The sequence below is a fragment of the Podarcis pityusensis genome (assembly GCF_964106645.2).
Source record: "Podarcis pityusensis genome assembly, chromosome: 13".
Taxonomy (NCBI): Eukaryota; Metazoa; Chordata; class Lepidosauria; order Squamata; family Lacertidae; genus Podarcis; species Podarcis pityusensis.
This window is the reverse complement of record NC_138038.1, coordinates 34,433,780-34,449,953: the sequence shown is the minus strand read 5'-3', so window position 1 is coordinate 34,449,953 and position 16,174 is coordinate 34,433,780. Positions and strand designations below refer to the sequence as shown.

Sequence of the window (16,174 nt, the reverse complement as noted above, 5' to 3'; positions counted from 1 at the left end):
CTTTCCAGCCCCAGGAGAAGCGTGGGAAACATTCGCGTGACACACAGTTTGGAAAGCTCTCATTGTTAAAAATTAAAATGAGAGTTTCAGTTGCGTGACTTGATCTCAGGATGATTTATTAAATAAAGAACCTGGTGTATAAAGAACCAATTAGGTGGAATAGGCAGAACGTTTCTCTGGATGGCATCTGATAAAGGAGTTGCTCCTCTATAAAAATATTTAATGGTAAAACCCAGCTTTCCCGCTGTCAAACATTTTGCGTAACTTGTGAAACAAGTGATGGTCTACCAAAGGTGTCATCAGAGACACTGGAGGAGCAGTGTCTCCCAAGTATCTCCCAAGAGACATACCCTGTTTCAGGAAAGAGTTGGATAAAGAATCCCATGAAATCACACTCCTCTATATCAATCTATTGCATCATCCACCCTGCACTAGATTAATATTCTCTCATGGTGGTTTAACCACCAAAGTAAAAGCTAATCCAAACAAGAAACACAGCACTTCTGGAAAAGGGAACTTTTTACAGCCTGCTGAGAGAAGTTTGTTCCATGACTCCTGAGAATGCTATATTGTGCACTCATTCTCTCTTAATATGGCATGCTATTAAGAGGACGTTATCGGGGCTGGTGAATGCCCACTTCTTCCATACACTACTTTTGTGAATTCGAATGGGTCCTATTTACTGAGGCCCAGGAGCTCAGGTGAGAGATGGATGAGAAGCCCATAAACATGGAGGGGAGGGGGAAACAGAGACCAAAACATGTAGCTGATGCTTGAGGATGTTTACAAAAGCAGGCTTCCCTGTACCCAGAATCAATGGCCCCTTTTTAAGACTTGTGCGGAGGTTTCCCATTCTTTTAATGAATGCACATAGAGCAAAGCCTGCCCAACATGGGTGCCACCCACTCTACATATGTTAGCTTGAGGCATGGCAACACTGGAGTCCAAAGCATCTCTCCCCACCGGCCTTCAGGCAGCCAGCCAAGATCATTCTGCTCCTTCCTCAGCTATCCCAAGCCTCACGACAAAGACCCAAAAATTATTTGTGGTACATAACTTCCAATTCCCTTGGCAACCTTATAAATCCCTGTCTCTGTTCACACCTCTGGGCAGGAATAAAGGACAATTCCCTTGGGCTGCCAATGGCCATCAAGGGCTCTCTAAACAGTAATTTCGGGAAAGTACTGGCAGTATGCCCACCTCTAGCACTCAAGCAAACACAGCCAGGAACTTTGCTCTCTCAGAAAAAATACACACTATCAGGTTCTTGGGCTGCGCAGGAGGCACCCATACATGGCTGCTTGCCAAGGGACATGGCTGTATAGGGGTGGGGAACACAGTGATCCTGTATAAGAAGTGCAGACTCATTTACCAGTGGTACCATCCATGCAGAAAGAAGTATCCGTAGATTTTAGGGAACCTCCAAGTTAGCAAAAGTCCTTTCAGGGTGGGAGGGATACTAAGGAGGGGAACCTAAAACAGTGCAATAAGGTCTGAGTGTGCTCAGTGACTGACTTCAAGGTGGGGAGGGATAAAAAACTGGGAGGAGGAAAACTGGAACGGTGTGTCGCGGGAAAGGGATGGAAACCTGAAGAGGGGCAGGTCACTCCACAACATTTTGTTGCATGCTTGACTTACGGTATATTATTTATTTTCATGCTCCACCAGGTGATGGATCACAAAACTGGGTGGGAAGGTATGGAGCCCATCAAGCGCGCAGAGCTGGTGGACGTTGACGGCATCCCTTTTCTCAAAAACATGGCAGATAACTGGCAGCGCCTTTGGGCCTTCAAAGCTCGGCCCAATGACCTTCTCATTTGTACCTACCCCAAAGCAGGTAAATGGGAAGACGAGATCTCAACAAGGGGCTTTGTCCTGGTGGTGAGGATGCAACAACATGCATCTTTTACTATAATCTATCTAATATGTATCCATAGTTTCCAAAGTTCACGTGAAGGGTTTCTTATTCTTACCTCTAGGCCAGTTGTCACCCTCTGGTGTTTCAGGCTTGGAACAAGCAGAGACAATACCTTCTCCGCGCACACTCAAATCTCACCTCCCAGTCCAGCTGCTGTCTCCTTCCTTCTGGGAACAGAATTGTAAGGTCAGAGCAAGTGAGGCGGGGTCAATGAATTTAATCTAAATCAAGGTCTAGTAAAATTGTTGGCTCAGTCCCCCGCAACGTGAAACACAAATGAGAGGAGAAGGGGCCTATGAGCAGGTGAAGAGGCTCAATAGTATGGACCAGCCAGCTTTCATTTGGGTGTTTTCAGGCGGGTTGGAGTCCTCTATTTCCTCAAAGGGCACCAGGTGGAACAAGGTGAGTGAGTGAAAAGCTTGATGTTCAGACTCCTGGGTTTCCTCCCTCTTTCCTGCAGATCATCTACGTTGCCAGGAACGCCAAGGACAACGCAGTCTCCTACTTCCATTTCTACCACATGAACAAGGGGATGCCAGAGCCAGGAAACTGGGACGAGTTTCTGGAGAACTTCCTTGCAGGAAAACGTGAGTACAGGTAGCTACAGAAATACAGAATAGGAGGAAAGAAAGTCTGGGTCAGTCAGAGCACTCTCTGGGTCCAGGGCCAGGGTGTCAAGTTCTCACCCCCAGCAGTTTTGGAGGGATTTGGAGCCTACCAGAGGAATGGGGTATCTTTTGTGAATCTGCAAAGCTCTGTACCATTTTTCTTCCAAGCCTGAAATGTTATGGGATATATTTAGGGGAGAAGAGTGCAAGGCAGATTAACATGCATAGGGTAGTCATGTGGCCAATTTTACAGAAGACAGCCCTCTGTTTGAAAGCATCCTCTATCTGAAGGGCTGTCCACTCCATCACTGTCCCTCAGCCCAACCTACCTCACAGAGTTGCTGTGAGTATATAATGTTCAGGGGAGAGTCATGTACACAGGCTTGCACTCCTTGGAGGAAAAGGTAGTGACAATGTAATAAATAAGAAATAAGCTTGGTTTCAGTGTTATTTTTCTAGAAAAATAGGTGCCAGAACTCACCATGAACACCTCCCTCTTTCTCTTAGAATAGCAATGGCGCCCACCTGAGAGTTTCCGGAACCTACCTAAGAGGTGCCAGAACTGAGTTCCAGCAAGTTCCCCCTGAAAAAGCCCTGTTTTGTTTAAATATTAAGACCCATCAAAAGAGAGAGTAGGAGGGGACTTTAGGTTGCTATTCAACAGCTGACACCTGGAGGGCAGACTTTGCAGGCACATAGCAGGTCCCCTGGTCACTGCCTTCCCTAGTACAGTGAGATACTGCTGGTCTATCACAGTAATAAACTGATTGTACTTCTGTTTAAAGGAATTAGTTCTGATGCACATTAGTCACCATATCGAAATTTCATGCAGATCAGTGCCATATTTTCTGCTCTCTCTCTCTTTTGCATTTGTGATTCAGTCCCTCGTTTTGGGCAGTGTGATCATCCTTTCCTCCTGCTCTTCTCTTTCTTTGCAGTTGCCTGGGGCTCTTGGTTTGACCATGTTTGTGGCTGGTGGGAGGCCAAGGACCGACACCCAATTCTGTACCTCTTTTATGAAGACATGAAAGAGGTAAGCAGTTTACATGCATGCATGTATGCATCGAGTGGGAACCAAGCATGAGATGGGGCATGAAAGACACCCTTTCCTGGGGCCAAAGGAGATTTGACCCCTTGGTTGAAAGGTTATTGCAGGAGGAGAGAACTGTGTGTTGTGCTCTAACACTGCGAGCAAGTGGACAGTGCATCCCATGTTGTTCATTCACAGTAAACCACAATAAGCCAGGAACAAAGGTGCCCACTTTAATAAAATAGTTGGAGGGTGGGGCAGGTAAGCCATGACCCACACAATTGATCATAACACACACACGATTTGAATTATAATGCCCATCAACTTGGGGGTGTGTGACTTCAAACATTTTATTGGGGTGGCCAAAGGGACCTTGTCACCAGGAGTTTGGTCCTATGACCAGGAGGTCCGGTTTATCGTCATGTGAGAATGTGGCCAATGAGTCTGGTGTTGTAAGCTTGCGACTTCAGGGCCTGAATCAATCAAGAAGCACAATTACAGCCCGAATCTTCCCTGACAACAGTTTCATTTCTTCCTTAGGATCCGGCCCGGGAAATCCGGAAAGTAGCTCAATTTCTGGGCCTACAACTCCCTGATCCAGTTGTGAACCAGATTGTGCAGCATACAATGTTTGAGAACATGAAACTAAACCCAAAGACTAACTACAGCTCCGTACCTTCTTTGGTCTTTGACCAAACTGTGTCACCCTTCATGCGAAAAGGTGTGTTGGGGTGAGGGACAGGAATGGTGCTGAGTTCCAGCTCATATCAGAGGGAATTTTTTAGAAGCACTGTAGAAGTACCCCTTCAGAATGGTAAAGTTAAAGGTCAGTTCATTAATGCTGCATGTCCCTTGTGAGGAAGCTTCTAATTAAAGTTGGAGAGGATATTGTTTCCCGTAGTACGATCTTGGCCATGCAGATTGATATTGCCAGACAGTACAGAACTATATTAAGTGATGTGAGAAAACTAGTTTTTAGTCAGCGACTGCAGGAAAGTAATGCTTCAACAGCCCTGGCATGGAGATGAAATCCAAGACTGTCGTGCAGTGTGTGCTCTAGGCAGATCATAATATCTGTTTTAGGAAGACAGTGACGATGCCTAATAAAAATGAGTGTTTACCCTAGGAAACTTCCCAGAATCCTCTGCAATCCAGTTGGGATTCTGTGGGGATATGTTGAAGGAAATGATAGACAAATGATAGGAAGAGAGGGTCCCATGTAGACAGGAATACATTAGATTAGAGTAGGAGGAAAAGCAGATAGGAAACTAATTTTTTTCTGGATCATGTCTCCGACCTATAGGCACCGTAGGAGACAGGAAGGAGCACTTCACAGTGGCACAAAGTGAGCGGTTTGATGATGCCTGTGAAAGGTTATTGGGGGGCAGCAACCTGATCTTCCGCACACAGTTATAAGAACATCTCCCTGCTACCAGTTGAGACTTCCTCCCTAACAGCGGCGTAGCGTGGGTAGTCAGCACCCGGGGCAAGGCAAGTAATTTGCGCCCCCTAACCCGGGGCAAGGCAAGTAATTTGCGCCCCCTAACCCCTAACCATGGTCATTAATACTGACGGCTCTACTCTGGGGCAAATTTCGTAGTGACTACTGCCCTCCGTGGTGTTGTTTTTGCAATTAAAGGACCCCTGCCTCAAATAAAGCATGGGGATTGGGCACTGGGATTTGCCAAGGGAGCTGGGAATTGCAGTTCAGTGGCGGGTCAGGGGGAGAGGGTCCCTTCTGCGTCTGGGTGCCGTGGGCCCCTTTGCGCCAAGACGCGCGTCTTTGGGCGTTGCGGCGCAGCCTTCTCGGTCTCCCTCCCCGGCCCGGCTAGCCCTGACGCGGCTTCTTTCTGGCGCGGGGAGGGGGCGCCTCTGGGGCCAGTGGGTTGGCCAGCCTCCGGCGCGGGTGGGCGGGCCCCGTCGGGGCGGGTGGGCGGCGTGGCGCTTGGTGCCGAAGCCTCCGCCCGCAGCACCCCATTGGGAGACCTGGCCGGAAGGAGCCTCGAGCCGGCTGTCGGACGCGGCTGAAGCAGCCAGGGCGGCATGGCAGGCGGCGGCGGCTCCCCGGCAACTCCATGCGGCCAGCCCTGCGCGCTGGCCGAGCCCCGCAGGCGAACGCTGCCCGTCGGTGAGGAGGGGCTGCCTGGCGCGCCTTCCGCAGCGAGCGCTGAGAGCCGCTGCCATGGGGCTCTGGGCGATTCCAGAGGCAGCGAGCGCGCCCCCCCAGAAGTTGCGCCCGGTGCGGCCGGCACCCCTGGCACCCCCCACGCTACGCCACTGCTCCCTAACATTCCTGGAGCGGACATTTTACCTGTGTTCAATAAAATAAGGAAGAAACCAAAAGGAAGGAACAAGCTGATACTATGGGGTTCTACCCTTTGTTATTTCTGCCCACAGTACACCCTCTGAATTTCGTGCACACAACTAAGTTAGTCCACTGACTTCAGTAGGCCTACTCTGAGTAGAAGCTGGAAATAACCTGTTAGATTGAACCTTCTTTCATTTGATTCAGTTTTCTTTGCTTCCTTTAAAGTGGGGGGTTTGGGGGGAGGCTGCTTTGCCAAGCCCTGTAAGGTGGGATCAGCTGTCTTGGCTCCTTTCTTTCTCCCTTCCATGGCAATTGACCAGGAAGGGATAAAGAAAGGTGTGTTTTTCAGTCAGTCATAAGTTTATTATTCTAGCCAAGTTCATAGCAATATTATACAGAACATACATCCATGATATAAACCAACAACCATGGTGTAAAAAGGGGGGGGGGGGGAGAGAAGACTGGATAAATGCTAGGCATGAAATGACTGAAATGGCCTCATAGACCGAGCAGTGATATCAAAGAAATGCTGCATAGCAAATATATGACCACCCAGCTTTTTATGAGCAACGCCCCAAATCTTGTTGATGTTTTCCAGAAAATTGCCACGGAACCTAGATCCTACCTGATACATTTCTACAATTACAAACAACACACAATAACACCTTGGCTGGTTTGAGGTTGGTCAGGAAGTACATTTCAAGGGCAAAAAAATATGCAATAGATCTATATTACGCGTGCAGTATGTAGAAAACCAAGTACGCAAGCCTCAACTGATGCTAGGACAAAATGTCAAGTTGCTACCATCTATCTTGGGGGATTATGGGATGCAGTCCTTGGATCTTCTATTCGCTGAACTGTATTGTGTAATTGTGTAAATGTATATGTATGTGTTTTATATGTTAATAAAATTAAAATTAAAAATTAAAAAAAAGAACTGTATTAACTCCTAAAAATGTGTGATTCTGTAGTAAAACAGGAACCAAGGTCCCTTGCCATAATATGAATCGCTAAAGGGCCCTGCCCCCTAGAGGAAATGCCGGAGTATATTACCAGGGGGTCGCCTGGCCTCTCTGCAGGGATACTTGCTATAGAGGGTTAAAGAACATTGGGTGGAAAATCAGGCCCTGTGGCGGTAGATGCAACACGATATCCTCACACTATTACAAAATCTAAACTGTAACCTCAGAAAAGTACTGGCAGAGTGCCCGCAACTCGCACGCCAGGAAGTTCAGTCAGGGACTTTGTTCTCTCCGAAAAACACCCTCTCCAGCTGCGCAGAGAGCAAGAGAGAGGCGGAAAGGAGGAAGAAGCTGCTCACAAGAAGCTGCTTCACAGGAGTGAAACTGTCAGGTGGGCATCTCATTTGGCTTCCTTCCGATAGATGGCACAGGAGAGCAGTAGGCAAACATGTGGCTGCCTGCCAACGGGCACGGCTGTGTTGGGGTGGAAAGCACAAGGATCCTATACGCTAAGAGCAGTCTCGTTCACCAGTGGTACCTCCTGTGCCCACAAGAGAGGTATCTGTAAGCTTCAGGGAACCTCCAACAGTCCAGTAAGGTCTGAGCAGGCTCAGTGGCAGCAAAGCACTGGCTGAATTCAAGGTGGGAAGGATAAAAAAGGAGGAGGGGAAGGGAAACTGGGACAGTGTATCCAGGGAAAGGGGGGTGACCCTGAAGATGGGGAGGCCACTCTGCAACATTTTGATGCAGGTTCGACTTATCTCATATTATTTCTTTTCATGCTCCACCAGGTGATGGATCACAAAACTGGGTGGGAAGGTATGGAGCCCATCAAGCGCACAGAGCTGGTGGACGTTGATGGCATCCCTTGCCTCAAAGACACAGCAGATAACTGGCAGCGCCTTTGGGCCTTCAAAGCTCGGCCCGATGACCTTCTCATTTGCACTTACCCCAAAGCAGGTAAATGGGGAGACAAGAAACAAGGGGCTTTGTCCTGGTGGTGAGGAGAGAACAATGGGGGGGGAGCTGTAGAGCTTGGACGACTGGAGGCCAATGGGTGAATGATTGGATCTCCATATTTCTCCTCCAACCCTTCCTGCCAGGGACTACCTGGATACAGGAAATTGTGAGCATGATCCAGCATAGAGGAGACCCTCAGAAATGTGACCAGGCCCCCATCCATCAACGGATTCCCTTCATAGACCTGTTCCCTCCAAAACCTTTCCCTCATGGTGAGTAACGGGTGCTGCTTCAGAGAGACAATGGGTATGTGGGGGGGGGGGAAGGGTTTCATCCTCACCTCTAGGTTGAATGTCACCCTCTCGTGTTTCAGGCTTGGACGACGCAGAGGTAATGCCCTCTCCACGAACGCTCAAATCTCACCTTCCAGTCCCTCTGTTGCCACCTTCCTTCTGGGAACAGAACTGCAAGGTCTGTTGGGTCAATGGGTTTAATATAAGACAAAGTTTAGTCCTGGAACCTCTCTCAGTTTCCGTGCTCAGCCCTTGGGCTGTGTGAAACGCAAAGGAGAGGAGAGGGGGGTCTATGAGCAGGTGAAGAGGTTCAATATTATGGACCAGTCAGGTTTCAAAAAGGTTGGGGGCCCCTTTTTCCTTGAAGGGCACTGCTCCAAAAAAATTAAAAGGAGGGGGCAGAAAGTTCACAAGGTGGAACAAGGGATGTGAGTGGAAGGCTTCACATTCAGACTCCCCCCTTTCTGCAGATCATCTACTTTGCCAGGAATGCCAAGGACAACGCAGTCTCCTACTTCCATTTCCACCGCATGAACAAGGGGCTGCCAGAGCCAGGAAACTGGGATGAGTTTCTGGAGAACTTCCTCACGGGAAAGAGTGAGTGGAGGATACATAAATACAAAACAGGGGAAAATAAAGTGTGCATCAGTCTGAGCAAGCTTTCAGTCCAGGCCAAGACCTTGTTTGATCTCCTCTGCCGTATTAGAGAGGGATGAAAGCTACTGGTCCCCAAACGAGATACACATTAGCAGAAGGAGGGAATTACTCTTCTTCACCTGCAAAGCTCTGCACTGTTATAAGTTATATATAGGGAAGGTTATGTGAAAACCAGATTAAGAGGCCTGTCCTCTGTTTCAGATAAACCTATGATTGAAGGGCTATCCGCTCATTGTGTGGTTTAAAAACAAAGAGCCATCAAAGGGAGAATCTTGGAATTGTAGAGTTGGAAGGGACCCCAAGGCTCCCAGTACATTTCCGAGTACAATTCAAAGTGTTGGTGCTGACCTTTAATGCCTTAAACATCCTCGGTCCTGTATACCTGAAGGAGTGTCTCCTCCCCCATTGTCCAGCCCAAACACTGAGGTCCAGCACTGAGGGCCTTCTGGCAGTTCCCTCCCTGCGAGGGAACCAGGCAGAGGGCCTTCTCGGTAGTGGCGCCTGCCCTGTGGAACGCCCTCCCAGCAGATGTCAATGCAATAAGCAACTATTTGACTTTTAAAAGACAACTGAAGGCGGCCCTGTTTAGGGAAATTTTAAATGTTTGATGCTGTATTGCTTTTAATATTTGGTTGGAAGCCGCCCAGAGTGACTGGGGAAACCCAGCCAGATGGGCAGGGTATAAATAAAATAATAATAATATCTCATTCAATCCCCTGCAATGCAGGAATATGCAGTGGTCCCATACAGGGATCAAACCAGCAACCTTGGCATTATCAGCACCATGCTCTAACCAGTTGAGCTATCCAGGCTCTAGGGTGGCTATATGCAGGAGGAGACTTCAGGTAGTTCACCAACATTTAATACCTGGACAGTGACTGAGAAGACATGGAGCAGATCATGTGGGGACAGATTCCCCCACTATATTGGGGCTCTATTGCATTTCTGTTTCAATTAATTAGTTCTGAAAAGTAGAGGGCAAAAAGTCGTGCCAGTTTGCAGAACATTTTGATGTGCTGATTTATGTGTGTGTGTGTCAGCATTTCCTCTCCACTTGCATCTACTTGCAGTTGCCTGGGGCTCATGGTTTGATCATGTCCGTGGATGGTGGGAGGCCAAAGAACGTTACCAAATCCTGTACCTCTTTTATGAAGACATGAAAGAGGTAAGCAGTTTACACACACACACACACACACACACACACACACACACACGGTCCAGATGGAGCCTAAGCATGAAGTTGAAGTTGGGCAGGAAAGATGCCCTTTCCTGGGGCCCTGGAGTCAAGGGACATCTAACTCAAATTGCAAGCTTATTGAAATGTGGGGTGGGGGGAATGGAGGGTAAATTATGCCACCCCCAACATGGTGTCTTCCAAACGTTTTGAACTACAATATTGGTTCAAGGGGGGGGGGGAAGGTATATAGAAAGGAGACTTCCTGGATACCGGGATCCAGGATTGAGGCAAGTACTCTTTGGTGAAAGAATCCCAGCAGAGATTTAAAATCACAAAATACGCAGCAAACTAAAGCATGCAAATATAGGTTGCTAGACCTTCAAAAATATGCTCTTGAGAGTTCCAAAACTTCCCTCTTCCCCTAGCATAGAAAAAGACCACATGCTTGGGAGCTTTAAAATAGTTTACTTACAAACTCCCCAAAGGTCAAATTAACCTGCTTTACCATACAGCATTCAGAAAAAGAGACTGGTCCCCTAGAGTTAGGCTGTGTCCAGATGGAAGCATTATCTTGCAGCCAGGTCGTGCTGACCTGATTTTCCTCTGTTTGCAACTGGCACCCACCCCTTTTTCTTACCCAACATATTCATTGCTGTCTTTCTACTTGCTGTCCCCACCACTGGGCAGAGTTTGGCAGAAAATACCCTGGGTATGCTTTTTTGGCTCTCCGCTTAATCACCCCCTACCCTTAATTAGCTGGTACAGTATTAAATTACAGTTTGCTTTGTGGGAGGCTGTTTTTGTTCTTTTCGTACAACCCTGATTTAACAGAACTGCGCAGGATCTGTAACCATAAGAACAGACTGGGACATTGGCGTGCTCTCTGTGTGCCGGGGTGGGTGCATGTGCTTTGTGTAGATCAAGAAAATTACTTTCTCCCAGCTTCCCCTAACTGAACCTCGTGAGCCAGCCTAGTTGCTGAGAAAAGAGAGCCAAATCAAATTAGCCCCCTGAAGCTCTTCTTGCTGTTTTTTCTCCAAACCTCTTCAAGAGTCTCTTGCACTGCAGCATTGGAGAGATTTGAGGCGGGCGGGCAAGAGGCAGCAAGGGTTGAGTAGAATCAAATCCTTTGTACGTTCTTTTTCCAAACTAAGAGTCTAATTTGGTATTTGGGAGATTGCCTGGGATGTGAGGTGGGGGGGGGGGGCAGAAAGCAAGAGGCAACAAGGGCTTTTCCTGCCCCATGCCACTTCTGGCTGTTTCTCCCCACTCCAGTATCCCTGATAGCTCTAGGTAGCAGAACTTTCTTCTTCTGCAGAACTCTGTGGGGATAAAACAAGAAGTGACCCAGGGCTGATTTGATTCACTTCCCCCTCTCAGCAATGCAAGCCGAGCTGAGGACCTTGAAGAAGACTGGAGGAAATTAACTATCTGAATCTGCAGCCAGCTTTGCTTAAACTCACCACACATTCCTCCCTGCCCTTGGAGAATTAAGCAGCCCCAGTTTCTTATTGTCATTTCAGAACTTCACACAATTCCATGAAATAGGATCCCAAAGTGCTTTAAAACTAGGCCTCTGGTCCCCGTGTGAAAAGAACAGCTGTTACTAGATCCCAGGCTCCGTCTAAAATGTAATTTCTGAGGGCCCCAATGTCTAATTAGCATGCATGTCTGGCTATAACGCAAACCAGGCAGTCACAAAGAGCTTCAGAAATAAACACAAAGCATTTCAATAAAGGAAATGAAGAGAAACTAAAAGATAAGAATCCGTCCAATCAACGTAGAATTGAGGGTTGGAGGGTAAGGCAGGTGAGGAGAAGGATTAGTCAGCTGCTGGCCTTGAATGACAATAATAACATTTCAGTGTTAGAAGGTACTTCATCTAGAAGGCTGCTCCCTGGGCATTCTCTCAAAGTATGTAGTGTTTTCAGCCATGAAAGCACTCTGTTGCTAAACTGCTCCAAGCAATTGCTGCATTTGCAGAGCACAGCTCCTGATTTATTGTGGTTTGGCATGCTTGAGCCGTCTGTTGGTGCACACCGTTGGCTTTGGGAAAAGAATAGATAGATATAGGGTATAATTTTAAAGAAGAAGAATTCCTGGATGCCTAGATCCAGGTTTGGGACAAGTAACTCTTTGGTGAGAGATCCCCAGCAGAGATTTAAAATCACAAAATATGCAGCAAAATAAAGCATGGAAATATAGGCTGTTAGACCTTAAAATATACCCTTCTCAATTACTTCCAAAGTTCACAACTTCCCTTAGTATAGAAAGAGACCACATGTTTCGTAAGTTAAAAATGGTTTACTTACAAACTCTTCGAAGGTCTGAGTCATGTGCTTTTCCATTCAGCAGCAAGAAAAAGACAGGAAGTATAACTCAGGTTCCCAAATGGTAAATGTTTCCAAATCATTTGTATAGAAACACAAATATGGCTTGCTTAAACCACACGGTCTAAGCTTGGAGCATCCAGCTTAGATCTCCTTACTGGTAGGGTTCACATGGTGGAATGGAACAACGAAGAGTTTGGTGACCTAGCTAAGCCTGGCAGGACTGCTTACTCTATGGTCTTAACCCTTTCATGCATTAATTAGTTAAGCATGTTGGTTATATGAGGCTGGGCATCCCACACATACTGCTCAGCTATTTCTGCTTTCCTAGCACAAGTGAGAAAACCAAAGCAGGAGGCCTACTGTGATCATGGTTCGTAGCTCCCTGCCAAGCCATGATCACTAGCCAACGTTGGCTTGCTGGTCATGTGCCCAGTTATGGAGCAAAAAAATCACAGTGCCTGCTTTAGCCATAATGGGAAGCCAAGGCTTACACATTTATTTATCTCTGTCAAAGAATTAGGGAATGGTGAGTTATTGGGCAGTGTATCTTATGCTGCTCAATTACAGTAAACCACAAAAAACTAGGAGATCTGTTTAATTTTCCTGTGAGAATGTGGCCAATGAGTCTGATATCGTAAGCTTGCAACTGTGGGCCCCAATCAATCAAGAAGCACAATTACAGCCCAAATCTTCCCTGACAACAGTTTCGTCTCTTCCTTAGGACCCGGCCCGGGAAATCCGGAAAGTAGCCCAATTTCTGGGCCTACAACTCCCTGATCCAGTTGTGAACCAGATTGTGCAGCATACAATGTTTGAGAACATGAAAGTAAACCCAATGACTAACTACAGCTCCATTCCATCTTTGATCTTTGACCAAACTGTGTCACCCTTCATGCGAAAAGGTATGTTGTTGGTGGTGGTGGTGGTGGGGATTAGATGCTGAGTTCTAGCTCACATCGGAGAGAAGAGGAGAATTGTGGTACTGGGATGATGGTGAAAGTGTTCAGGGAGTAAGCACTTTCAGTTTCAGAATTGCAGCAGTGTTATAGATGTACCACATAATAATAGAATAATTAAGGGTCAGTTCAATAAACTTGCATCTCCACTGTGAGGAAGCTTCTAATTTAAGGTGCAAGAGACTTTTCTGAATTGGGCTTGCTTCCCATAGTATGATATTGGTCATGTGGATGGACACTGATGGACAATATAAGCAGTGGTGTGGGAAAACTGGTTTTTGTCAGCTTCCAGAGGACTGGAGGAAAGTAATGCTTTAGAAGCACTGACATGGAGATGAAACCCAAGATTGTCATGCAGTGTGTGCTCTAGATAGATCATAATATCTGTTTTAGGAAGACGGTGATGATGCCTGATAAAAAATGAGTGTTTACCCTAGGAAACTTCCCAGAAACCTCTGCAATCCAGTTGGGATTCTGTGGGAGACGTTGAAGGAAATGATAGACAAGCTAATATGGAAGAGAGGGTTCCATGAAAATAGGAACACACTAGATTAGAGTAGGAGGAAAGGTGACTAGTAAACTGGAAGTTTTTTCTGAATTGTGTCTCCTGTCTATAGGCACCGTAGGAGACTGGAAAGAGCACTTCACAGCGGCACAAAGTGAGCGGTTTGATGATGCCTGTCTACGGTTGTTAGGGGACAGCAGCCTGGTCTTCCGCACAGAGTTGTAAGAACATCCTTCTGCTACCCATTGATATTTTCTCCATAACATTCCTGGAGTGGACATTTTGTCTGATTTCAATAAAATAAGCAATGAAACCAAATGGAAGGACCAAAGTGAATTTTGTTTGTGTACATCTGAAACTATGAGGTTAGTTCTATGCAAAGTAGAGTCATTTAAATGGATAGCCATGGCTAAATTAGGTCCAATGGTTTCAAACAGACTTATTCTGAATTGGTTTTAATTAGCCACAACCCATGATCATTTTATTTGTCTCCTTAAAAGAGGGCTGATTCAAACACACTTTTGCCTAGCCCTATAGGAGAGGATCTGCTGCCTATGCTCTTTTATTTTTCTCCTTTCAATGCCACTAGACCAGGAAGGGAGAAAGAAAGCTGAATTTTGCAAGCAAACTCAACAGCAACGTTTCTCTTGTATTCTCCCACCCCTATAAAAATCAGAATAGGATGGGGACTGAAAAGGGAAGAGCCCTGCAAAAGCCTTTGTGAGTCTCCCCACTTTTAATTCCTCAGTCTCAAACCAAGAGGCCGTGTTGGGGTTTTCAGCAACAGCTGCTGTCCACAAGGGCTCTGCTCTGCAGCCACAGTCAGAGGCAGCAGTGCTTCTGACTACCAGTTCTGGAAAGCGCAGGAAGGGAGAGGGCTCTTGTGCTCAGATGCTGCTGGCTGGTTTCCCATAGGCATCTGGTTGGCCACTGTGAGAACAGGATGCTGGATTAGATGGGCCATTGGCCTGATCCAGCAGGCCCTTCTTACGCTCAGTAGCTGAAGTGGTAGCTGGTGTAATTCTGCGGCTAGAAGAGGCTCTGGTAATCATTGCAACTTTCCCCAGCAGAACAGGATAATGGTGGTGCCTGTTGGGAATTCCATTCCACCCTTTCCTGCAGATATGTGGATTGTTACATGTCACATGTCTGTTTACATTCCAGCACAGATTGCTGGCGTGAGCGGAAGATCAGAGGGTATCACAACAGCCAGCTGATTTAGGCATTTTAAGGTAGTGGCGTGGGGTTGGAATCAGTGTTCTCCATTTGCAGATGTCGTAGGGTATCACTACTCAAGCCCACATTAACCTGCACAAAATATATGGCCATGGTGAAATCTGCACAGCAAGGCCAGGAAGCAGCAGACGAAACCCAGCCCTGGAGCACAAGAAACCGGAGGCAAGAGAAAATACCTCACCAAAAAACACAGGCATTCTAGCCAGACCTGACTAGAGCAAGCAGTACAGACAAACAGTACAGTACAGTGGTACCTCGGGTTACATACGCTTCAGGTTACATACGCTTCAGGTTACAGTCTCCGCTAACCCAGAAATAGTACTTCAGGATGAAAACAGAAATCGTGCTCTGGCAGCGTGGCAGCAGCGGGAGGCCCAATTAGCTAAAGTGGTGCTTCAGGTTAAGAACAGTTTCAGGTTAAGAACAGAACTCCGGAACAAATTAAGTACTTAACCCGAGGTACCACTGTACAGACAAACAGCAGTACAGGGGAACAAAAAGGCGCTTTCTGGTAACTGGTGAAGGGAGGGAAGTTGGTAGGCGATTGTACCATTTTTATTTCCTTGCCAGTAAGTAGTGCCAGAGGGACAGCGGAATTGAGCTCATAATTCCTTATTTTCAGCATTTATGCCTAGCCCTTTAGCCTCAAAAGGCTTAAAGAGCAACTTACAAAAATCATTTCTAAGACCAGGGGTGCCAACTTGAACAAAATATGAGGGGGGTGTGTGTTTAAGTCCTGCTTCACATAATCATTCACAAGATGTGTCATACACACACCATTTGAAGGGCAATGGCTATCCATTGGGGGGTGGGGTGGAGCTGGCCTCCTCAAATGTTTTATTTGGGGGGGGGGTGAAGGGAACTTGGCTGCCAGGAGTCGGCTCCTATGTCTAAGACCACCCCTCTGCCCTCAGGCTCACAAAGACATGGCATAAAAGGAAAAATGAATGAGAGGAGGGAGCGGGGAGTAAGCTCAAGTTTCAACCCATTTCAATGTCGGTTTTGGCTCTCTTTACCTGGGATCATGAGCAGTTCCTCCTCTGAAGCACTGTTCCCACCCGCAGGTCAGATCCAGAAGCAGAGCTGGTGGCAACACCCAGGCCAGGAGGGCAAAGCCACATTCCTGCCACACTCGCACAGAGAGCTGGCATATTGGCAGTTGGGCTCCTCACAAGAGAGGGCTTGGTGGAATTCCCTCCTCCCACATCGGTATCAGTGGCAATCCTGGACG

The 16,174-nt window shown here is 47.1% G+C and overlaps 1 protein-coding gene across 1 annotated transcript; it reads left to right on the top strand.

Moving 5' to 3' along the window:
* The first annotated feature begins 1,668 nt into the window (after window positions 1-1,668).
* Window positions 1,669-14,025, top strand: LOC308460873 (uncharacterized protein). The gene is given in 13 exon segments (XM_080977409.1): window positions 1,669-1,958; window positions 1,960-2,104; window positions 2,379-2,505; window positions 3,465-3,559; window positions 4,097-4,277; window positions 4,860-4,965; window positions 7,461-7,786; window positions 7,930-8,058; window positions 8,160-8,257; window positions 8,550-8,676; window positions 9,807-9,901; window positions 12,968-13,148; window positions 13,820-14,025. Coding segments are annotated over 13 exon segments (2,010 nt in total). The 5' UTR covers window positions 1,669-1,671; the 3' UTR covers window positions 13,933-14,025.
* Window positions 14,026-16,174: the final 2,149 nt, after the last annotated feature.